General features: G+C 42.6%; 1 protein-coding gene across 1 annotated transcript in view; it reads left to right on the top strand.

Annotated features, from left to right (window-relative positions):
- The window catches only part of ATP6V1H (ATPase H+ transporting V1 subunit H), a 478140-nt gene that overhangs the window by 309306 nt on the left and 143530 nt on the right, over positions 1–25304 (top strand). Inside the window, exon 11 of the mRNA XM_069618225.1 lies at positions 21871–21996. Coding sequence (XP_069474326.1) covers positions 21871–21996 — 126 coding nt within the window. The remainder of the gene's footprint in view (positions 1–21870; positions 21997–25304) is intronic.

The raw sequence follows: 25304 nt of genomic DNA, 5'->3' as shown, positions 1-25304 counted from the left end.
TCCTTCTCATCCAGCATAGTCCCCAATAACCTAAAGGACTCCTGGGTCTTACTGCTACTTAAGAAACCATCTCTAGACCCCAGTGTCCCTACGAACTATAGACCTATCACCACCGTGCCCTTCCTTCTAAAGATCCTCGACAGAGCTGCCTATTTGCAGATCCAGAACCACCTAGAGAAAATCAACCTATTAGGGCTAAGACAATCGGGCTTCCGCCCCAAACACGGCACAGAGACGGCCCTGATCGACCTAAAGACACAAATGGACAATCTCAAAGACAACGGCAAACTAGCCCTTCTTCTCCTTCTCGGCTTATCGGCCGCCTTCGACTTGGTAAACCATGACATTCTTTGTAATCACCTAGCCTCAGCAGCTAACTTCTCCGACAAAGCCAACGCCTGGATTCAATCCTTCCTTCTTGAATAATAGATCGATGTGTTTTCGCTCCCACAGCCTCTGCCGCACCAGCCCCCTTTACTTGTGGCGTCCCCCAGGGCTCCTGTGTTTCCCCCACACTATACAATGTATTCACAAAACCTCTCTTCGACATACTAGACCACCTGGGTGTCACCTACATGAATTACGCCGATGACTCGCAAATACTCATCCCACTAAGAGGCGACTATTCCACCGACAACATAGTACTTAACAACATTTACTCTATCATCCAAGAATGGATGGCCAAACACGGGCTCTGCCTTAACGATAACAAGACAGAGCTCCTTCTCCTAGGCTCCCAAGCCAGACTTAACTGGACTAACTCTATCAGACATTCACCGTTGACAGCAACATCTCTGTCTCCAACAGCGTCAAAACTCTTGGCATATACCTTGACTCTTCCCTCACACTGACAAGACAGATCAACACTATCTCATCCTCCACCGCCTACACTTGCAAGCTCATCAATGTCAGCAGACCCTACCTCTCTACCTCCAACTGCACCACACTAGCCAGAGCGCTAGTACTCTATTGTAACACTCTTTACCTGGGCACCAGCCAAAAGAACATCCACAAGCTGCAAGTTATACAAAACAACGCACTAAAAGCAGCCATGAACATCCCCAAACACGAGCCCATCTCTGCTATCAGACACAACTGTCATTGGCTATCTATACCTCAGAGGATCGAATATAAAACACACTCTCTCACACACAAATGCTTATCCAACCAAGCACCCAGATACCTCTCAGACAATCTCACGTTCCATATACCATCCCGACTAACCAGATCAGCCCAAACCCACTGCTTAAATATCCTTAGATACAAGCTCCAAAAAGCAGGCGGCACAAGCTTCCTTGTGCTTGCCGCAAAACTCTGGAACTCACTACCACTGACCTGAGAGCTGAACCTTCCTTCCATCGCTTCAGACACAGCGCCAAAACCTGGCTCCTGGCCAAAGAAGCTTAAATCGACAACTCATTTGCACATACCGTATATCCTGCTCAGTCTCAAATCGCACAAATATGTCTCTATCTGTATACTGTTAGCAACTGAGCTACAATGTATAATTAGCTACAATGTGCATATTATCAGCAACCGTTTTTTTACATTATGTAGATTATCAGCAAATTTCTTTCACAATGTTCTCATCGTATGTAATGTTTATATACTCTTGTAATGCTTACCTATTCTTACCAAGCCTGTAACATCCGAATGTAACATGTAAGTGATTTCAATCCGGCACTCCAACTGAGTCAATGCCTAGTATGGGATGTCCAAGGGAAACCCTTATTTATATATTTTTATGTCAAAGTTCTTTTAATTCTGGATGATGTACCCTTATATAACGCCCCTCTCTTTGAATCCCCCTGGTCTCACTGAACCAAGAAATAGGTTTGTTTTGCAAATTAAAAGATTTATTTGAAGAATTGAACAATATATAATTACACTTTTATGAATATGAATAATATCTGAATATCACACTTATGAATATGAATAATATCTGAATATCACACTTATGAATATGAACAATGATTAGCAATGGGTAATATTACAATATCAACAACCTCTTTAATCAATTAGGAGTAGGAATAGGAAGAATAATCTAGCAGAGAATAACTTTGTGTGGTTTCAAGAAAATGCAATGATAGGAAGAAATGCAACACAGAAATAAAACTTGATATGACTTCAATCAAAAAACAATATGATCACTCTTTCCCCTGTTACTACTCACTCCCCCAACATGCAATATGAAGATATGGAATGAGGGCACACAGGTATCAGGAATAACAATCAACAATGCAGTTCAATCCCAATTCCACCAGCATGCAGAGAGAAACAGGGCTGATTTTAAACAGGTCAGAATGCTTTGAAATGTGGTTTGAATTGAATGGAAAACATGCTAAAATGGTTTTAATTCGCTAAATTGAATTCAGAACAACTGAGAGTTGCTTTGGATTGGTTCAGGTCAACACTAGCAATGATTATAGAATGATTAGCAGATGGAAAATGAAATTCAGAATTTGAAAGCAAGAAACAGCTATTTTACATGAGGTGAAATTTAGCCAAATGCGAAATCGCGCCAATTTTTACGATTACGGCAAAACTATAAGGAATTTTGTTTCTAGGACGTATGGTTCAAAAGCTAGAGGTTTTTGTGAAGGTAGATTTTTCTCAGAAAAGAATCAAGATTTCAAAAATGAAAGATTGCGCTTTAAAGATTCTGAACCAATATGGACTTATACTAAGGGGCTATGAAAGTACAAGATACCCAACGGGACAACCACCAGAACAGGATGCCTTCCACTCTGATTGTTGTGCGCCAGGACACTTGACTTTCTTCAGAAAATATCAGCGCACAGATGATTATCGCTACAATTATCATAGACTATATAATGAGAAGAGTTCAGGATGGACACAAGATTCTGTAATGCAGTTCTGGATAGGTTGAGATGGGTTGAATAGGATTTTTTTAAACTAAGAGATGACTATGGACAGTTCTATACTAAATACTCACTCCTATGGCTTTGGAATGGACAAGGCCCGTCAAAGATCTGGTCAAGGGTTTGGACTTCACTCGCCACCGGACAGGTTTCAGGCACTGGGTTCTGCTCTCAGCAAGGCCCTCTGGTCTGCGTGGTCTCTTGGAATGGATATGACAGGTTCTGGGTTACAGCTCTGCTCTATGGGTCTGGATCTTGGTTCTAGCACAAGGTTCTTAGCTAGAACAGCAAAACGTCTCAGCCAGGCTGTTGGATTTTGTGGTGCCCCTTGGAAGTTTATGGGTTAAAATCAGGTTTCAAAAGATTCTGAAGGCCAGCTGAAAAGAGTTCAGCTTTTTGGATTAGGCCTCTCTGCTTCAAAGTTCTAGAGTCTGAAGTCTGGATCTTCCTGCAAGGTGCTTCGCCAAGGAATCAGTTGATGAGTGAAAAGTGTGTGTTTTTCTGGGTCCTCAACCGTCCCTATTTATCCATTTCCAAAGTGGGTGGAGAGGCTGATTATCTATGCCCAACCCTCTAAGGATCTGATAGGTCAGAGAATTTCCCCTCTCCTGATTTGAGACAGGAGCAGTGTGTCATATGTGTCAGAGTGACACTGTGTTTATGGTCCACAGGAAATCCCTCCCCTTTGCTTTTACTTAGGAAATCTATTTTCCCCAAAACACATTTCCAAGATGCACAACTTGTTAATAATACATAATTACATGACAGATTGCTTAAGGTACACTTCTGTCCAACTCTCATTTTCCTAAGAGCTCTGGTTCATAAATTACAACTTTTTCGCGCTTTCGGTGGGTTTCTCAATGTTAGTTCTGCACCAATTTTTATACATGCATACACATCCCATCCGGTCATATTCCTGTAATTTTCCATGTTCCTAGCATAAACACAATGGCTACAATATGAAAAATTCCGGGTTTCAGTCTCAGAACATCTCACAGATTCCAAGTTAGTTTTAAACTGTGGGCGAATTTTTCATTTTAACAACCTATAAGTTTCATATTTTTGTCAGTTCAGTACAATTTGTTAAAAGCATTTTTCTAAAACATACATTTACTTCAACTTCAATCCACATTTTCAGTCTGGCCCGCCTCCAAAGCTGGGCTGAGTCAGAGGGTCACATGACTTGTCTTCCTGCCAGAACAGTTGTCAGTCGCACCCGAATTAGCATTCCTATTCAGTTCAAGGAACCCATTGTTTCTTTCTCAGGGCAGCAGAGGAAATCTCCTCCCCTTCTGATTAACATGACAATGCGAAATCCTCTCCTTTTGGTGGGAATGAACAAGGTGGGAGATTCTCAGGCAAAGAAAGCCTCTTGGGAGTTTTAGCTAAATCAGGTTGCCTTATGGTCAATTGTAACATAGTTCCTTGTGAAAAAATTACATCTATACATTTAAAATAAGCAACATATCTTTAACTCCAGTCTTTTTCAACATGAAATCAATGTGTGGCACTCTATATGGCATTTTGATGGAAGTCCCTTCTTTGGCATATTTAGCTTTTGACACAAGTTTCTCCTGTCAGATTTAGAGGTCGCCAGCGCCTGTAGGAGGCGAGTAACGGTACTGCACCCATTTTTGACAGATTTCTTTCCATCAAATATCTTTAAAAGTGGATTTTGTTCTGATGACATATGATTCTTGCTGACATTGTATTTATATGGATTCTTGCAGTAGAATAATGTGGAACACCCAACAAGGAGGTTGGATCTTTTAGGTGGTTTGTGAGCCATGATCTTTGCAAATTTGACAACCAAGACAAATGGATTTCCAAACAGCTCTGTGTTTCTTTTGGCAATCAGCATTGCTTTTTCAAGTGGTTTCAGGCTATTTTGCGGGTAGCCCAATGGTGGGTTTTGGCAGTGGTCTCCTGTGTTCATGGGCAAAAGTGGATGGCTGCCTATTTTTCAGATTTTTACTGCGTAATTTTGGGTGATTTTTAGCGAGCAGCATGCTTTCTGGCGGCCATTTCTGATGCTTCTGCTGCCAGCAATGCACAGTAATGTTGCAGGGCCTAGACCAGTTGGTTGAAACATCCCACAAACACTTTTTCACTACTGTGTAATCATATTGAGTGCCTGGATGCCCCCAGGGTCTGGCGGTGCGCTATATAAATAATAAACTAAACTAAGTTAACTCTTTTCTGAACGATGAAGAAATATGGTGGCACCGTCTCATCATGGGAGCCCAAACCAGATGGACAATTGCTACGGCTAAACTTCTGAGCATCGCCATGGATAAGATAAAAACTCGCTTGAGACCATCGCAACTTCTGGCTGAAAACACAGTCGAATAGACGACTTGCGCTGTAGAACTGCTGAACACTAGATGTTCAAATTTTAAGAAGCTTTTTCTGCGACGATGATCTTGTAAAAATTGCAATGATTATATGCAAGTAATAAAAAAAAAAATGTTTAGGCCACAACATTTAACACATGTCACAAAGTCAACGGCCCAAAACAAACCTCAGGGTATCACTATAATTTTAAATACATTTTACCATAGCCCTAATATATCAATACATTATTCTCATACCAACATTTTCTCAATAAATTCAATTCTCATACTGAAAACATTTCCCTTTTCATTATCACTTAATAATGCCTCCATCTGTAAACTGATTTGTATAGTTTCAAAACATCTCCATTTAGAACCCCGCTAGTGGAACTGCTCTGGAAACAAAAACGACACAGACATCCCAATTTAGGGATCAGTGAAGTAATGAGAACAACGATGGAGGCTTGGGACATACAGATACGAAAGGGTTCAATGACCACCACGCTAGGCCCATTCACCCCCATATGTAGAAATCCGCAGTTTCCAACGGGGATGGAGCAGGGGGCGTATGAAACCTGGGAGGAAGCAGGAATAACTAAAATTGGGGAAATGTTCATCAACAATGAAATTAGGTCATACGAATCCTGTCTCCCGATCCAATCGCGCTCTACACGGGAGAAATATAGATATGAACAACTCAAACACTGGTTAAAATCCCCGGACATCACAAAGGCAGCTACGAGAACACTCACGACGTTCGAGGAATATGTTACAACCAACTCAGGGGCAAAGAAATGGGTGTCGACACTCTACTATTTTATAAATACTCAGGATGAGGAAATTAAGTGGTCATACAGGATCAAATGGACCAGAACACTGGGGGGGAACCGACAAGAAAACAGTGGGAGGATCTTTGGACATTGATCCCCAAAATGACCAGATCTGCACCAACAAGAGAAATGTGGATAAAAATTGTGACACAGTGGCACTACACCCCCGAGAGACTCCACACAATGTTCCCAAAAACGTCAAACCAATGCTGGAGGGAATGCGGAGAGGTGGGGACGTGGAAGCACACCTGGTGGTCCTGCAAAGGAATAGTGCCCTTCTGGGAAGAAGTAAAGGGAGAAATGGGCAAAATGTTGCCAGACATGGGACAAATGGGAGAGGGTGTCTGGTTGTGTGGAATGAGAGACGACACGGCGAGAAGATATAAAAAAGCACAATGGAGAAGCCTCATGGGACTCCTCATTGCGGTATGGACAACTATAGCCCATAACTGGAAAAAGAAAGGCACCCCTCTGATCTTCACGTGGCTTCAAAAAGTCTGGGCGCAGCTGGCAATGGAAAGAGTCACACACACAATCCAAGGAACGAGGGACCGGTTTGCTAAGGAATGGGGAGGAGTCCTGGAGTATCTCCAGTCAGGCTTTATGGAACAATGGTGTCCACACAACATCAAAGTCACAGACATTTTTACTGCATAATATAATCCCTGAATAAATACATACGAGTCCCGGGGGGGGGGGGGGGAGTTGGGGAGAGAAGTTGATACAATGTTTGATTATTGTTGATATATGAAAATAATAAAGACAATCTTAAAAATCTCCATTTGCAAAAATCAATTTACATATCATCAAAATTCCATTCCCTTATCTCCTGTGAAAACATACATCATTACTGAGGCTCAACACATGCTAAAATCCATCCATTTTCAATGTACACGCTGTATGCATTGCGTGTATTTTGTCATGCTCCTTTTTTCTTTTTAAACTTCTCCATACGGGATTCGTTGCATTAGCAGCTCCGTAGTGACTGGCACTATCTGTGCATACATTAACATCGTCAATGCTTCACACGAATCATGGTCCACTTTACAAAAATGCAACATTCCTTAATTTATGGTATCTCCTTTCTCTGTGTCACTTGCCGCCTCACGAAACAGGACTTGTTTGTTAAAAGATAACAGTTCAAAAACAGTACCTTGTTCTGGTATAATAAAATATTTCCTGCTACCACATGGGACATCATAAAAGAAAATGATAATTGCGAACAGCCGCTCACGGTTTCGAAACGCATCTGGAAATAATTCCAGCTTCATCGCTGCTTCATAAACACTGTAAGCAGTGTACATCCACGTCGGTTGTATTTTCCTCTTTATCAACTTGCAAGCCTCGCTGTGACTTCCCGTCGGAGTGTCATTACCGTGCCAGACGCACGCTGGTACATTCTTCTAAGAACATTAGAATGCTGTGAAACAAATCATTCTTGGGTCCGCCATCCCCTTCGCCACTTTCACTACATCATTATAATGGATTTGGATGGCAGGGCGGGCGGAGCTCGCCTGCTGCTAATACTGCTGAACAGTCACTCAGGGGGAAGGCTCACTACACACTCCGCAGATCGCCAGAGCAACTCCCCCCTCCTGCTTCCACACCGCGCTGCAACCCACACTGCAGGTAGCTGACTACACATGACACAGGGTTCAAACACAAGTAGAACTGCTCATGTTTTAGTTTTTGGCGCATACAAGCAACTGTATCTCACACGCTGGGAGCCAAGTAACATGACAAAACTGCATTATGCTGGGTAGCGTGTTCATTCCGTTTCTCTTTCTTTAAAAAAATAATATATATATATATATATATATATATATATATATATATATATATATATATATATATATATATATATATATATATACTGGATCTGGAGTTTAGTACTAGGAGGCTATTTGACAGTCATACAACACAGAAAGTACAACACTCTTGTCTACTTAAAGGGAATTGATGCTCCCTTGTTGGGGATCTCTGGGAACTTCATTGCTGGTGGGGGCCTCCATCCCAGAGAGCCCAATGTCTCACTTTTACTTTTTCTGGGCAGGATGGATTAATTGAAAGATACAGGGGAACGGTGGGACATGCTGCAGCTGCTTCCCCCTCCCACAGCTCTGCTTACTTTTATTTCTGGTTGCTGTAGTTTCATTTCTATTGCAGCCTTTTTCTGTCCTGTCCGTTTTATTTTATTTTCTCGGATATGGGTTCTTTCTGCTTTCTTTCAGCTTCCTCGTCGCCAATTGTAATGTATTAGTGTTGGGCTCTGCTCATCCATACACAGACCAGCTGTGGAGTCATAAGGTTTTGTCCAGGTCAGCTTTATTGTACATATTTACACTTGTACAGGAACCAGTGTCTCTTCATATGTACAGTACCATCACTGGTAGCCACGGTAGACATCAAAGGAACATAGACCAGTAGATACATGGACAGAGGCCCACCGGCCATCCTTACACACCCAGATCAGGCCCCCAGCTGACCTTCATAGAACACTCACTCACAGACACTCAACATTCTCCTGAGCTGCTCATCATTCATGCATCAACACTCCAATGGCATAAACTCCTGGCCAGTGACAATACAAGACATACATCATAACACTTACTCCAAACAATGTATTTTATCTTCAGATTGTAGTAATGTAAAGCCAATTGAAAGGACTTGTTATTCTGCATCAAACAATCAGGATATTTCTTCCTTTTATAAGGCATGAGTGTAATGTTCATTGCTATGAATGTATTCAGCCCTTGAGCCCAAAACGTCTGCAGATATGAACCTAATCGCCTTTAAAATATTCTTTGCTTTTATTAATGTTGTCAGAAGTACAGCTGTGGAGCCATAACATGTTGTTGATGGCTTAGGTACACTTATCCATTGTTTCTTCCTAAAACTGTCTCTAAATTACATATATATTACAGCATTTGTTGTCCTACTTTTTTACTAATTCAAACTAATGGGGCAGAATAAACCTGCATAACTTGTATTTCATAATAGCACTAAGTGATGTAGACTATCAGTCTGAAGCCACTGGCCAATGATTTTGATGAGTCTTGAGGGTACCTTCCACCAGGAAAGAGGCTACTCAAGCCTTTGCTTTGAAAATTAACAACGTTTTATGATGATTCAGAAAGTTACCCCTCCTAACCTATTCATGTCCATGCAATCGGAGCAAAGTTTTTTTCTGTAACTTTGGAAAAGGATGTGCTTAACATGAAGATATAAATCTGCCACCTGGGATTCCTGCAAACCTTATGCACTGGGTGTTCACTCCCTAGCAGACACTGGGATATGTCAATTACTGCTAGGGAGATTTCAACTAATGCAATTTCAGATCACATAGCCCAGCCAGTCTGGGTGTCTGAGGTTCTATGTTCAGATATTTTTATCCACCAGGTAGCATGTTTTTCTTCTATTAGTTACTCCTGATTTGGAATCATCCCAACAGTAAGCATGGATGTGCTGGGATGCAAGAACAGTGTCTCACTGGACCCTAGTGCTTCATGCCATTCTTGACCTGATCACATCCTATCCATATATTGCCTCCAACTCCTGTGCAGAGACTATATATTAAACTCATAAGAGCTGTATTAGGGAGTATTGAGTGGGGTCACCATGCTCCAGCCTCTGAGAGAAACATAACAAACACTTGCCCAAATGCTCCTGTATTTGCCTCTAGGGGGCGTCCCAGCCCTATTTCTGAAGGACTGAGAATACATGAGTTTGAACAGCAAGTAGCTCATTTTTTTCTGTATACATCTGTATGCATAGTCACATGCGAAATGGGAAAATTAGCTATTTCCATGGCTTGATATTGATATTTTATTTCTATCACGCTCGTACACAAGTGTTTCAGAGCGCGACAAGGCAAGGGAGGGGAACAGGGGAGAACAAAACAGCGATCTTACTAGGACCAGTGACATTGAAAACGCGCAAGTGCATGGGAGAGGGGGAGGGGAAAAGTGCATGGAAGAGGGGAGAAGTGGAAAGTGCGAAGCAGAGGAGAATCAGATAAATAACAATAAATAATAAAGGCAACAAACAGTGGTAGTGCAGCCAGCAATTTGCAAGTGCTAGGCTTAAGGCAGCAGACAGGGTAGGTCTGATAAGTGCAGGAAGAAAACAGGGGGGGCTGTATGGGTACAGATACAGACCCCAGTGCAAGGGTGGCCTGGAGGCAGTGCGGGAGGGTGGCCGGGTGAGAAAGTACCTGGACCCAGAGGACAGAGAGTGGCCAGGTGCATGATGCAAAGAGAGAACAGATCAGCAGGGGAGAGGGGGTGCGAAGGCAGAAGAACAGAGGAAGGTCTTGAGGTGCTTCCGGAACCGGAGATGGTTCTCCTCAAGTTTCAAGGTGGCAGGGAGGCTGTTCCAGAGATCTACCTCCAGCTCGTTTCTTTGAAAAACAACTGACCCTGAGGGAGTTGGAGGTAGAGGAGCAAAGGGCTCTAGAGGGGAGGTATTTGCGGACGGATTGCTGAAGGTATTTTGGACCCAGGCCCCAGAAAGCCTTGTTGTCAATGCAGAGGGTTTTGAATTTAATCCTTGCATCCACTGGGAGCCAATGGAGAGATTTCAGAGCTGGAGAGATACGATCCCAGGGCTTGAGGCCAAGGACAAGTCTTGCAGTCCTGTTCTGGATTAGTTGCAGAGGGCAGAGACTAGAGGCAGGTAGATTTAGAAAGAGGCTGTTACAATAGTCCAAGCTGGAGAGAACTAAGGCTTGGGATACCATGAGCTTCTGGGGGAAGGAGAGGAAAGGCAGAGTACCTCTTAGGAGGTGCAGTCGGAAATGTGACTTTTTAGAGACCTCAGAGATGTGGGCGGAGAAGGAAAGGGTGGAGTCAAAGATGACCCTGAGGTTCTTAGCCTCGCAGGTGGGGGTAGGAGGATGGCCAAGATAGGCCGGCCAGAGAGTGAGGAGAAAGGATGGTGAAGGTGTGCCGATGAGGAGGATCTCCGTCTTGCTGGCATTCAGACAAAGATCATTGGCGGCACACCAATCTTGAATGGCAGTTAGGCAATCAAAGATGAGAGAGGGGAGAGGAGGTGGCAGAGGGCAGCCTGAACATGAGTTGAGTGTTGTCAGGGTAGCAATGGAAATTTGAGCAGAAAGTGGCAATGCAGTGGGCGAGAAATGCCAGGTATTGGTTGAAAAGTTAGGGCGAGAGGTTAGACCCCTGGGGAACACCACAGGTAGAGAGGAAGATAGGTCTGTAGTGCTTTAGCAAGCCTTATCCCTTATTGCGCAAGTGTGTGAAGGACAGCCGGAAGAAAACCTTTATCTTGCCTCTTTCAGTAGAGCATGTAGTATGTCTAACCTGGTAGAGTACAGTGATCAATGAGTGTAGTGAGCTTAAGGAGGAGCTAAGAAAAGAGGCATTCTGTTCCGTTTGGAAAGTATGCTTCTTATTTTGGAGAAATACGAGCATTGAAGGTTTGGTGATTGCATGAAGTAGAAGTCTCACTGATCTACCAGATGTCCTGGAATCAAATACTAGCCAACAGAGGAAATCCTTTTTGCCAATGGATCTATTGGAAATTTCTCAGCCAGGCATAACTGACTACCAACTTATCTTACTACTTTTGACATTCTTCCATTCTTCAAGGATAAGTACTCTTATTTATCCTCCGTTTTCCAGCATTGTATTTTTCATAGATTCACACGCTGTTTGAATATTCCCCGTCGTCAAGTTGGGAATCCTTGGTAACATTAAAAGCAGTTTACATTTAAACTTTAAAACGGCTGTTACTTTAGTACTGTTTTAGGGTAGTTTTGGTTCATATTGCCCACAGCCAATAGACCATTCCCCTTTAGTTCCACCCCTGGAAGGTATCTTCAATTTATGTACAGCACGTTCGGTTTTGGGAGCTCTAAACAATGTTATCTACATATTTTGACTAATTTCAAGATGCAGCTTAATTTTTTCCAAACTTTGAGAAGCTCGCCTGTCAGTGGCTGGGTACTGACATCTCGTAGCCTCCTGGCGGCTGTTTCATCTTCCATCGTATAGGCCATGTTGGTGTATCCATTCACACTATGACAGACTGCAAGAAGAAGAGTCTCTTCAAGGCATGTTCCACCTGTCACTGTACTTGTTTGACTTGATAGAGACCTGTGTGTGTGATAGAATAAATGTATTATTATGTTTTTTCAGTATAGCAGTGTGATGTATTTTCTAGCATTGTGTGTCTGTGTACTAATTGTACCTTTGTCTCAGGCTGCTTTCCCCTATCTGAGAGGTTAAGCCTTGTTGCTCTGACCACACTACCTTTTTAATAGAGGTTTGACTTCCTGTTTTTGTCAGGTGTGTTAGCCCCTCTTTATGGTTAGTGGTTGTAAGTCCTTCAACAGAAGCCCTTCATTAAGGCCAGTGGTTTTAGATCCCTCAAAAGTGGGTTGTACAAAAACTAGCTAATAAATGCCAAAATGACTATAATACAACAATGGCACAGCTGCTGCACACATTATTAGAACAGTTCTTTGGCTAAAATGATCACCTCATATATGTGTAGCTATTGCCATGTTTGTTTTTTTTTTGTTTTTTTTTTCTTGTCATTTTTAGTTTGAATCAAACTTTTATCACAAACATTTTTTTATCAAACCTTTAAGAAAACAAGCATCTTCCAAATACAGTTCATAAAGCCCAGACTTAAGTTTCAGTGTCCAAACAGGCTTCCACAAAGTTTATTACTGAGCACGTCAGATGAATTGAACTTCCACCCAAGATTCTTAACCACCATTCATCCATGTTGTTATTTATAGGCGCAAATATGCTTAGGTGGATTGACCTCAGGGTCTTAAGTTCTGGGCATTCTGTTATTAGATGTTTGAGTGATTCTATGTTGGTCTTACAGAATCTGCAGCCGTTGTCATCTGATTTTTCAATATGACGTGCCCCTAACATTTGTTTTGTCTTTACGGCATTTAGACGTAGTCTCAGGAATCCATTTCACTGACGTTGTGAAGGAAATTTTTGCAAGTATTGAGGCAAATTATCTAATTTGTTCATTACTAGACTGTGGTTCAGGACAGATGCAAGATCTTCATATTTGGACAGATTTTGGTTCCAGAACCATTGTTTTATATTTTTCTTTGCGATTTGAGGCTGGTCTAGCAATGCTTCAAGCTTGATGTCACTCGCTTTTAGAACCTCTTCAAGCTTTTGCATCCAGCTCTTAAGTAGTCCTGTGTATTCCAAGTTATCTCTAGGCGCTAATAACTTGTATGCAGGTTCTGGATTTGCGATTTGCATTTTTTGTAGCATCGCTAGGGATTTCCAGACGACGCAGCCGTATAATTCTTCTAACGCCAATTCATACCTTATTGCAATGATTGAGATATAGTTTGGTAGTCTTAACACTCGCCGCCAGAAAATTCCCTCTAGTTTGGCCCAGATTTTATGGTCCATATTCCATCCTGTTTCTGAGCCATATGTGATTCCTGGGACTACCTTTTGCACATAAAACTGCCGCACTGGAATAAGGCTGAACTTTCCATACAAGGTATGTATTCAAGCTCCTTGTAGAGCGAACATTTTCATTCGTTGCAACAGGTTTAGTGCCCAATAGTTTTCTCGAATTGACTTGTTTATTAAAACTCCTAGATAGCGAATTTCAGTGACTGTTTCAATTTCTTCGTTATCTATTCTCCAAATAGTCTCGGTTTCTTTTTCCTTTTGCTGGTCCAAACTTAATGATTTTTGACTTTTTTACATTGATTCTTAGGTCGTTGTTCTCCATGTATTGTTGCAGGCCTAATATTAGTCGCTGTAGCCCTATTTGGTTTTTGTCAAACAAAACCAGGTCGTCTGCATAGGTTATGCACCAGATTTGATGACCATTTATTTTTGGAGAAAAGCGGTGTATTATTGTTAATGCATCCGGGATGTCAGCAATGAATAGTTAAAACAGGACTGCAGCTAGCGGGCAACCTTGTTTCACCCCTCTGTTCGTAGCTATTGCTTCAGTTAGTTCACCCTTTCCATTTATCCTTACTCGAATTGATGTTTTGGAGTGGAAGGCCATTATCGGATGTAAAATATTCTCTGGGCATCCCCAGTTTTTGAGTTTTTTCCATAAAAGATCACGATTGACGGTATCGAAAGCCTGTTGCATATCTACAAAGGCAAGAAATAGGTTTGTGCTTTTTGACAAGGCTTCTAGTTTCAGTAGGTTAACTATGGTTAGATTAATCTCTGTCCCGACTCCTCTAGTAAACCCGGTCTGACGGCAATCCATGATTCCTTTGTTGGTTGCCCATGTTGTTAATTTTTGTTGGAGAAACGTAGCCATTATTTTTCCAATTGTATCTTTAAGGGCGATTGGCCGATAATTGACTGGGTCAGACCGCTCCCCCTTCGTGAATACTGGCACGACAATCGCCTCGGTCCAGGATGCTGGGAGTGATTTTTGGTATGCGATTCTGTCAAACAGTATAGCGATGAAGATGGCCCATTCCGCTTTATGTGCTTTTAACATTACGTTGGAGATGCCGTCAGGCCCTGCTGCTCTTGAGTTTTTTAGCTTAGAGATTGCATGTTGTATATCTTCCTCGGTTTCTGCACCTTCCCAACGCGTTAGCTCACTATTCGTGTCTATTAATGGGCTTTGTTGTGGTTGTTTAAAGACTCCTGTAAAATGTTGTTGCCAGGCTCCCTCAGAAACTCCATTGGCAAGCACGTCTGTTTGATTTGCGTTTTTGTTGTTTAAAATGCACCAAATCTCTCTCGAGTTATTTGATTGAATCAAAGATAACATCAACTCGCCACGTTCTTGATCTCTTATGCAGACGAACGATTTGTGCCAATTACGGTATTTTTGTCGTCGTTGTTTGATTTGTAGGGCGGCGTTCACTCCCATGTTCCACCTTAGCTTCCTTATTTCTTTGTTGAGCAGTTTCTTCTGATCGTTTACTACTCTGCTCCAATCATGCTTGTGTAATTTCCTGTTGTTTTGAAACATGGGATTGTTCGTCTGTTGATAGGGCAATAGGGTGACATAGTTTATCGAATTTGCTATTTTATTTGGTAGGATTCGATACTCCTCTGTTAGGACTTTTATTTGGTTTTCTTTAAGACGTAACCGATTTCGCCCTTGATTCACTTCAACTGATTGTTTGCAGAACGCTGCTTCTGTTTTCTGACTTAGAGGCCATGACAATTCCAAGATGTCATGGTCACTTCGATCAGTCTGGATAATTCGTAGCTTTGTGATCTGAGTCCATACATTTCTTGATGTCCCTATGTAGTCAAGAATCTTTTTGTGACCAAAATTTCTCCAAGTGAACTTCGGTGGTATGTCTCCAGGTATTTGACCATTTACCATATCGCAGTCTCTTGCGTCCATTTCAATGTCCCAACACACTCTCCTTTCACTGATAATCTGTTTATCCTTTGTTTTTGATGAAATGAGCTTAATTTCATCATTAAACCAAGATAAGTTCATATCGCCACATATGATTATCAATAGGTCTTAGTATTTCAATTGATTTTTGTCAATTATGTGTGTTATTGTTTGGATGAAATTCTCAGTTGTAATCTTCACTGGGTTCCAATACAGGTTTATTACGAGCAGATATTTTGAATCGGTAAGTTCACCGTTTGATTTTCGAATTATAGTTGCCTGTACAAAGCTGTTTGGATTTTCGGTTTCGCAAACTTCCCATGTAGTTCCATGTTTCACCATAGTAATTAATCCGGATTGTGGGAGACCTCGTGTTTTTTCTGCTGGATTGAGCAGAGTCAGGTACCCATCCTTTACAGGCGGGCTTCGTAACCATGTCTCCTGTAAACAGATTAAAAAGTTTTCAGACAAATCAACTGGGAAGTCTTCAAATAGGTGTTGGAAACCTCGCGTGTTCCATGAAATCAGTGTGACCAGCCCTTCGCGGTCGTTGATGTCTAACTAATGATTTATTTGCCTTGTTTCCACATCACTTTTTTGCGATGGACCTGGCCGTCTGGCTTTCATCTGTTTTCTCAAGGTATCCCGGTGCTGTTCTAAGGACTCTTTTGCATTATTGCTTCTGTTTGTGCCTCTAGAATTTTTAAAGAAAGGTAGCTCTTCATCCGAAATCTCGAAGCCCATGAACAAGAGTTAATCTTTTGCTGCCATGAGGGTCTTTCGTACAGCTTTTGAATTTATATGCAGAAGAACTTGGTCTCCACGTTCTTCTGAAACATATTCCACTATTCCAATGTCATTTGTTGTAACAGTTCTCAATATTGGCACTGAATGCAGTAATCGGATGACGTTGCTTCTGTTCAGATTTACGTCATTTTCCTCATGGAATATGTTTTCAATCCGTATTCTGCCCTGCAGATCTTTTGTTGCAATATATTTGCGTTTTTCAGCAGCGAATGATTTGATCTGAGATTATGCTCGTGTGAGATTTGGATTTAGTAAAACATGATGTTTTATCACTCTGTCGCGCTTGGCTGACCTCAGAATTTGGTAAGCTATTCGGGTTTTTTGTGTTTTCCCGTTTTCCTCTAGACCCATTTTTTTATGTTAATTGCGCATTTTATGCATCAAGAATTGCTTTGCGGCTCCTTCATTTGGCTCCTTCGTAATTGCCTGACATGTTTCATCTGACTCCTCGGAATCAGCCATCATTTCGTCTTCGAAATCATCAGAATAAGTTGAAAGATTACAGAGATCTACCGAAGATTGTATAGATTGGATGGAAACATTATCCGAATCTAGTCTCATTCTTTTTTTGGGATTAGTCGTGTCAGGTTTATATGTTACTCCTGTTATTTTTATTAAAGCTTTCTCCTTTTCCAGTCCTTTTTGATGAACCTATTTATCTCTTACAAAGAGACTTTGTTTGACTGGGGTAGGCAGGTTTCGTATGAACTTTCACGAGCCACTAGAATGTTTTTTTGCTACCTCCAAGATTTTTCTTTTTTTCAGTTTTTTTTTTTTTTTTTTAGCTGGGCACTGCTTCACCTAATTTGGTTGAGCTGATTTGGGATCACTTATGATTTTTGCTGCACCTCCAAAGATTCCATAAGTTAGTCTGTCAGTCGACCCATGAGGAAGTGCCGAGGATTTTTCGGCATGTACTTCGCCAATAGTCACATTTTTTATTTTCTGCAATGATGGTGGCTCCTCAGAAATGTTCAGCCAGTGGCAAGTCGCTACCGCACGCCTGACCCTTTTGCCGTTCGTCAGTTGGTGAGTAGGCGTTATTTTGAGTACTTTGGTCTTGCTTTTCGATCAATTGGCACTGCAATTCTGTGGTATCATTTTTATTGTTTGATGATGGGTTTTTTGCCACCATTGCTGCCGTCAGAGGGCAGAATTGCCATGCTCTTATCCGATTCTATCAGGCTCGCGGAGACTTGAGGCACATTTTTGGGATGCAAAGGACCCTGCATTAAGCTGCACCTTAAAGAATTCAGTAGGGAACTTTTTTCCATGTGATCACTCCTAAGCTGTGTGCTTAGCTCAATGTGCTGGCTCCAAGTTTTAGACACTTCATTTTCGAATTGTTGTTTGAATTCTGCATTTGCACTTTCCATTTTGTAAACTTTTTCATTTAAATGATTAAGTAGCGCATTATTGTTTTGTAGTTCGTCGTGAAGAGATTCATATAGTTTGATGAATGGAATTAGTGCCATGGACGTTGAGGCGAGTACGTTGTTATGAATTTGTATGGCTGCCGCTGTAGACAAATTGGATTTTAGTGATGATTCGTTTTCTGCATCGTGTTGTTTTAAATAGTTTCTCTCTCTTTCCCTGTCGAGTCTATCTTGATTTGGAGCTTCTTTGATCATCGGCGACAATGGACTGCCATCAACTGAAGAGGTCATCACGGCTGCCGTTGAGCAGCTTACCATTGGCTGTAAAGGATTTCTTATACAGTTCCTTTTTTCCTGAGAATCATGCAGCTTGTCATTAGGTGTATTTTCCGGAGTGCCATGGAAGTGGTTTTTGAACCTTGGTCTTTCAGTGTTGAAGTCACGACACCCTGATCTGCCGTGTACTGCAGGAGTTGTATATTTAGACGTTCTCCGTTCTTTGCAGCATTTTGAAGAGACTCCGTACATGGTTGGCTGTCTTTAGATTTGTGTTTGTCGGTAAAGCTTTCAGCCAATTTGTGCTTCATCGCTTCAAAATCGGCTTTTAGTCGTTCTGTTAGCCGTGCTTCGCGACCTGCAAAGTCAAAGGTACTGAACTGCTTTTGGTCATTTGCCTATTTTACTTTTGCTCGGACTTGCTGGACCCTTCACAAGCCTTGATTGCATGGTTGCCCTATTTCCGTTTACTTTGTCAGTCAGGTCTTTGTTTGGACCTTGTTTGTTGATAGAAATGGGCATTTTGTAACATATTTGCCCTGGATTTGCTATTGTTTTGTTTAGCATCTTTCTCACTCCCACGTCGTTTTTCCTTCTTTCTGTGGGCGGGTAAACGAATCTCATTGAGCTTTCTTCACACGTTCCAACGGGAACTTCGAGTTGCAACAACTCAAGGTTTATTACGTCAAATGGAGAATCAAAAACCACTGTATTAATTTCAATTGCATTATCATTTGATACGTTTTGTGAGATTTCAATTGTATTTACTTCTAAGCAGCACACGCTGGCTTTGTTTAAGTGTGAATTACTTTTGGCATTGATTGCGCCGTCCTCCTTCGCGATTTCACTGTTCCCTGTGATTTCCTTACAACTGTCATTGTTTGACTTGTCACCCTTGGGGGTGATGTCTGATATACTTTTCCCTTCTACCTCAACTCGTTGTATTGGGGCACATTCAGACGAAATTCGAGCAAGGTTTATACTAGTGAGTTTAGCTAGTGAAGGAAACACAGAGGCATTTGTGCTTGAAGATTGTAATGCCTGGACAGTTCAAGTGGTGTGTGCCCCATTTTCCACTATGTCGTTTTGTTGTTTTTGGGTCGACCAATTATACCCCTCAAGCTCACACTTTTTGGTGATCGTTTTGCCATCTAGAGCCACAATTTTGTCTACAGCCTGTGCACAAGTCTTTAGTTTCGATCGTGTTTGAGGACCCACCTCAGCCATTTCTTTACTTCTTACCTGTGCTCTTCAGCAATTGCCAGACAGCGCTCACAGCGTTAGTTTCACGGATCGCCAATCGCCAAAGCCGCCAAACAGCTAAACAGGAGTTCACACAGCCCTTCTGCCACAGGGCTTACGCCGCAAGGGCGGCTTGGATCAGCTGATATCCCCTGCTGGATGTCACGTGACTTTCACGTCACAAAAGGGGAATCCTCGGGATCAAAGCACTTAAAGCGGCGGCGTCCTTTTCACCACTCGCTTTTCGGTTGGCTCGTGTTGATGAGCTGACGGCTGGAAAAGAGGAGAAGAGGAGGGTCGGCTTCCGCCTTTCAATTCAGCCACGTTAATCCAAAGAGTTCAAAGAGACAAGAGACAAAAGACAGTCTAGCCGCCACAGCTAAACAGCAGTTCACACAGCCCTTCTGCCACAGGGCTTACGCCGCAAGGGCGGCTTGGATCAGCTGATATCCCCTGCTGGATGTCACGTGACTTTTACGTCACAAAAGGGGAATCCTCGGGATCAAAGCACTTAAAGCGGCGGCGTCCTTTTCACCACTCGCTTTTCAGTTGGCTCGTGTTGATGAGCTGACGGCTGGAAAAGAGGAGAAGAGGAGGGTCGGCTTCCGCCTTTCAATTCAGCCACGTTAATCCAAAGAGTTCAAAGAGACAAGAGACAAAAGACAGTCTAGCCGCCACAGCTAAACAGGAGTTCACACAGCCCTTCTGCCACAGGGCTTACGCCGCAAGGGCGGCTTGGATCAGCTGATATCCCCTGCTGGATGTCACGTGACTTTCACGTCACAAAAGGGGAATCCTCGGGATCAAAGCACTTAAAGCGGCGGCGTCCTTTTCACCACTCGCTTTTCGGTTGGCTCGTGTTGATGAGCTGACGGCTGGAAAAGAGGAGAAGAGGAGGGTCGGCTTCCGCCTTTCAATTCAGCCACGTTAATCCAAAGAGTTCAAAGAGACAAGAGACAAAAGACAGTCTAGCCGCCACAGCTAAACAGCAGTTCGCACAGCCCTTCTGCCACAGGGCTTACGCCGCAAGGGCGGCTTGGATCAGCTGATATCCCCTGCTGGATGTCACGTGACTTTTACGTCACAAAAGGGGAATCCTCGGGATCAAAGCACTTAAAGCGGCGGCGTCCTTTTCACCACTCGCTTTTCAGTTGGCTCGTGTTGATGAGCTGACGGCTGGAAAAGAGGAGAAGAGGAGGGTCGGCTTCCGCCTTTCAATTCAGCCACGTTAATCCAAAGAGTTCAAAGAGACAAGAGACAAAAGACAGTCTAGCCGCCACAGCTAAACAGCAGTTCACACAGCCCTTCTGCCACAGGGCTTACGCCGCAAGGGCGGCTTGGATCAGCTGATATCCCCTGCTGGATGTCACGTGACTTTCACGTCACAAAAGGGGAATCCTCGGGATCAAAGCACTTAAAGCGGTGGCGTCCTTTTCACTGCTCGCTTTTCGGTTGGCTCGTGTTGACGAGCTGACAGCTCAGGAGGATGCCCCTGGCCTGCGGTTGTCACACGACCCCATCCCCTGCTCTGAACGCTGTCTTTCCCTTGGTTCCAGAAATCTCTGCAGCAGACTGTGAAGCTGAGACCGCCTGCGTGCTCTGTTCTCCTTTGAGTCAATTGAACCTTCGTGGGTAAAAAAAACTACAGGTAATTCGGTAAGTAATCCCAACAATACCCCGCATTAACTGCCCCGTTGCCATGTTTGTAGTAACTTGAAGGAAAAAAAACAGACATGCAAGGAGCCCAAATTGTACATCAAGTTATGTAACATGAAGAAAACCATGGGCATCACACAACATAAAATGGCCACAAGGGATTAAGAAATTATTTTATTTTACTAAAAAAAGTGTATGCTAGTTGTGACAAATCTGTTCAATACGATTTCATGGTGGGAAGTGTGGTCCAAAGACAAAGTCACAGTGTAAGAATAAGGTAGTGGTACCAAATTGATGAAAAAAGTGTGAATAGAGCCAACCATTATAACTGTAAGCAGACATCAATTTCGGAAAGATTCAAAGAACCAAGAAATCACTTGAGGAAAGGGACTGGCGAGTATGGACAAGGACACTGTTCTTGAACTGTATCAACTAAGCAAAGCATTCAGGTGGACAAAAAGAGAATCAGAAATGTGGATTTCTGAGGCCTGAGCAGCAAAAAAGCAACAGTGGGAGACAGAGTTGTAGTACATCTCTTGGTTCCCAGGATCTTGAACTGTAGTGAACTAAGAAAAGTAAATGTAACCACAGAAATGAAATAAAACGAAATTGAATAACAGTGACTTAATTTCACTTAGGTAGGAATTTGCCAAAGACACATTACTTAACTGCATAAATTGGAATAAGATGGAGGGAATGCTTCTATTACTTACCCTTCCATCTCCCACAATTATTTAATTGTGTGAAATGACTGCCCCGTCGTTAGCCTTTGCTTAAACATTTTTTGCTTTGTGATAATCTGTTCCACACCTGCTTCCGGTATTCACACAGTACTTATGTGTCTCACACCAACATCTTTATACTAGTTCTCATTGAAAAGCCGTTTGAAGGCATCATCATATACAGGCATCTGTGTAACTTGAAAATCGCAAGTATGAATGCTGCAATGGCCAGGCTCTCTCCAGCTTCTGTTGTACTAAAACAAGTTCTGTAGAATTGTGCAATACTTGGTCATGGTATCAGCACTCGAGACAATTTTATGAGTGTGTTTTAAAAGTGTGTTTAAGAATAATTTTTATAATCTGTTGTATGGATACATAATCTATTTTCACTTTCTTAGCTCATTTGATGAATACAGTTCTGAATTAAAGTCTGGGAGGTTGGAATGGAGTCCAGTTCACAAATCTGAAAAATTCTGGCGGGAAAATGCCCCGAGGCTAAATGAAAAAAACTATGAGCTTTTAAAGTAAGTCATTTCTATATGCGCTACCGATTAAATGTTGTTTAATTTCATCCATTATCTTGAACATAATCTTTTCTCCACTGGAAAAGCAGACTGGCTATAGAGAAAATGGTCTGCAGTCCTACTTTTTATAAGTGCTTGGCCTTGTGTGTTTCATAGAAAGAATTCTAGTAAAGACGGGAGAATGGTTTGTATATAGCATTGTTTTAGATAGGAACATTTTTTTAATGCACTTTACTCAAACTACAATTGTAAGATTTTACAAACAGTTGGCTAGAATTGAATTTGCAAGTTTCCTAAAAGCAAAATTAGAGTTGCATGATTTGTTAGAATTAAGACATTTTCTCCATATGCGTTCTAAAGAATGGAGTGAAAATTTTGTGTGTGATGTGGTGATTACATTATTTATAGTGGTTCATGCTGAATTCCTCCCACTTATAAGTGAAGTAATAATAGGCTCTATTACACCATTTAATGGTACTCCATTTATCAACCTCTGAAGGGCTGATTTGGCCCGGCTGAGATTCAATGTTTCTAGTTGCAGGTGAGCCCATGATGGAGGCAAGTGCTTAACTCACTTCTTGGCTAATCTGTAACCTTTTTGCTTAGTATAGTCATCTGTCCTTGCATTCCCTTTAGGAGAATTGAACATTAAATGATACCTAACCTGGAGATGGACATTCACCCGTAAATCGTATATGTGCTGCTCAAGATGGGGAAATATTTTACTGGATAAAGTGATACTGCATGTCAGAATGGATTTCTAAACTTTGGCCTGGTGGCCAGATGTTTAGGAGGCCGCCACCCTTGTTAGTTGAACAGGGGACACTTCTGGGAAGATAGCCAGACCAATTCACAGTAGCTTGGAGAACAGTCAGGCTAAATTTCAGGAGGAGTGAGTGTATTCAGGGGTCTCCAATGAGCACACAGTGAAACTCCAATAATTACAATTATACACAAATATACCATTTATTATAGGCCCAATAACAACAAATGGGCCTCATTACAAGTCCGGCGGTAACCCTACCAGAGCTACCAACGGTTTGCCGCCGACCTTGAAATATTTACCGGCGCCTGGCTTGCCGGAAACACTGAGGGATTATGACCCGAGTGTTCCGGGAAGTCAGGCAATGGTATAGTGTTAATCCCCATTCCCATTTGAGTCCCATAGGGCTCACAGGGATTAGGGACCACAGAAGCACCAGCACCGTTAATAACGATAGCACCCGCCTGCAGAGTTGCACTGTGCCGGTCCAGAAACACTGGTGCTGGTAGGCTTACCGGCACCAGTATTTCCGTACAGGCACAGTTGTAATGAGGCCCAATAAATATTGAAATATCCTAGTAAAACTTCAGATATGACAATCCTAACTTTAGGAGTCCAGACCTAACACGAGCAGAGCCTTGTGCTCAATGTTCAATGCACGCATAATGCGCGGGCCGTGCATAAAGTTCACAAGTACTTTGTAGCTAGCAGGAAAAAGTTAGGAGAAGAATTTGAAGTGGTGAAACGGGTTCCAGGAGGATCTACTACTACTAACAAAGCTGTACCTGACTTTCTGAGAGCTCGAGGCAGCAAGCACCATCTAAGCCAACAGGAAGACCAAAAATGTGCCCTCAATGAATGAATGTGGTTGGTTGAACAAAGAGCCACCTTTAAGTGACTTCACTACTCACCACACTTAGTTCGGTTTTGGTCCAGACTTGGGAGGTCTAGAGGTGATCACCAGAGGTACCATTTTCCGCCCTTCCTTTGTCTTTCAGATGCACAGGAACTGCGGGCGGCATTACAGGTCCGGTATGGCACAAGAGATGCTACACTTGATTCCAACAAGGAAAGAAGAAATCACTGATGCAACAAGTCCCAGGGCACTGGAATGATCGTGGGACAACCGTCTTCAGCAACCGTCACTGCAGCAAAGTCGCACAAGGAGACCCAGCTCTCGTGGTTTGATGCACCCTTCTATTTTGCACCCCAAAGGTGCTTGGACGATGAAATTCAGCGGAAGGACGCCTTGTTAGACAAGCTAGGATTGCCCAATGTCTCGGCTTGAAACAGTGGTGCTCCTGCACAGTAACCTTTGTTTGAGCTGGACAGCCCACTGGATGGCCCAGGGACACTTCCGAAACAGGTTCACTTGCAGGGTTACCAGGAGATTTCGAGAATGATTGATCCCACCACTCCAAGGGTTTTAAACACATTTGCAGGTCTTCTGAGATGAGGCGCAAAAGCAGGGCTCCACCAGGACAGCAGCGGGATTCGAGAGCCAGACCTCCTCAAATACGTCTCTGCATCATCCTTTCTTCTGCAAGACTCCTCAGGATACTGGGCTCCTTCTTCGGATTTGCTGGAATTAATTCAGGACCCCCCCTCGTATCCACAGGTGAGTACACACTCCCAGCCCACCAATGGTAAGATCTGCTTCATGCATGCACACTAGCAGTGCTCCAATCAGGGCACCCTGAGGTCCTCATGCTCACATGCACACTAGACACCATGGCACCAGCAGTGTGTATTGGGACCGGACAGTCCCAGCCCACTTCCTGGGTGCCTACAGATGTGACCTGCAGAAGCCTTTGACAGAAGCAGCCTTTGCAAGCAAATGCATGCACAAAAAAGGAAATCCCAGTCCTGCAAAGGCAGGGAGAAGGCAAAGGGACAAATGGCCAAAGGAACAAACTAAAGACCTTGTGGACAATCGCTAATCATTCCTTAGCGGGTGTCTAGGCCATATAACACAGTACTGAAAGGTACTTTGCACAATGATAAAATGTTACCAACCAGTGGCAAGAAAGTTGAATGACTAAGAGAAGCAAAGATTCTCAGTACCAACAGCCTGAATGATGATGGACGCGTCAGTTTCCCCATCACAATGAGCAAAAGCCCAGTTCAGGTTAGATTCAAAAATAAAAACAATGTTTTGTGAGTCCATAAAAACTGAGGGAAATGTACTAAAAAGAGAAAGCTTTCCTAACAAAAAATGCTCCACTAGCTGCCAATCAAGCAACAAATTACTTTCAAAACAATGTTCAGAACACAGAGTGCAATCCACGGCCAAGGAGCAGAATTCCTACAATAGAAAATAACCATTTACCAACCAACAAGAACACTCCGATCAAGCAATAACATCCCCCTGGAACCAAAACCATACACAAGAAAAAAAAACTTGGGGGGGGATCCTCATTCTCCCACCTGGCAGGAAAAACTTGGAGCACACTTCTGAAAGAAATGTGCAATACAAAGGACCACCTAAAATTCAGGAAACTACTCAAAACCTGTCTCTTCACCTCAGAACCGGACAGAATCAACT

The sequence above is a fragment of the Ambystoma mexicanum genome, chromosome 10 (assembly GCF_040938575.1).
Source record: "Ambystoma mexicanum isolate Mex_15411 chromosome 10, UKY_AmexF1_1, whole genome shotgun sequence".
Lineage (NCBI taxonomy): Eukaryota > Metazoa > Chordata > Amphibia > Caudata > Ambystomatidae > Ambystoma > Ambystoma mexicanum.
Note: the sequence above shows the minus strand (reverse complement) of the source record. Positions and strands in the feature narration are given on the sequence as shown.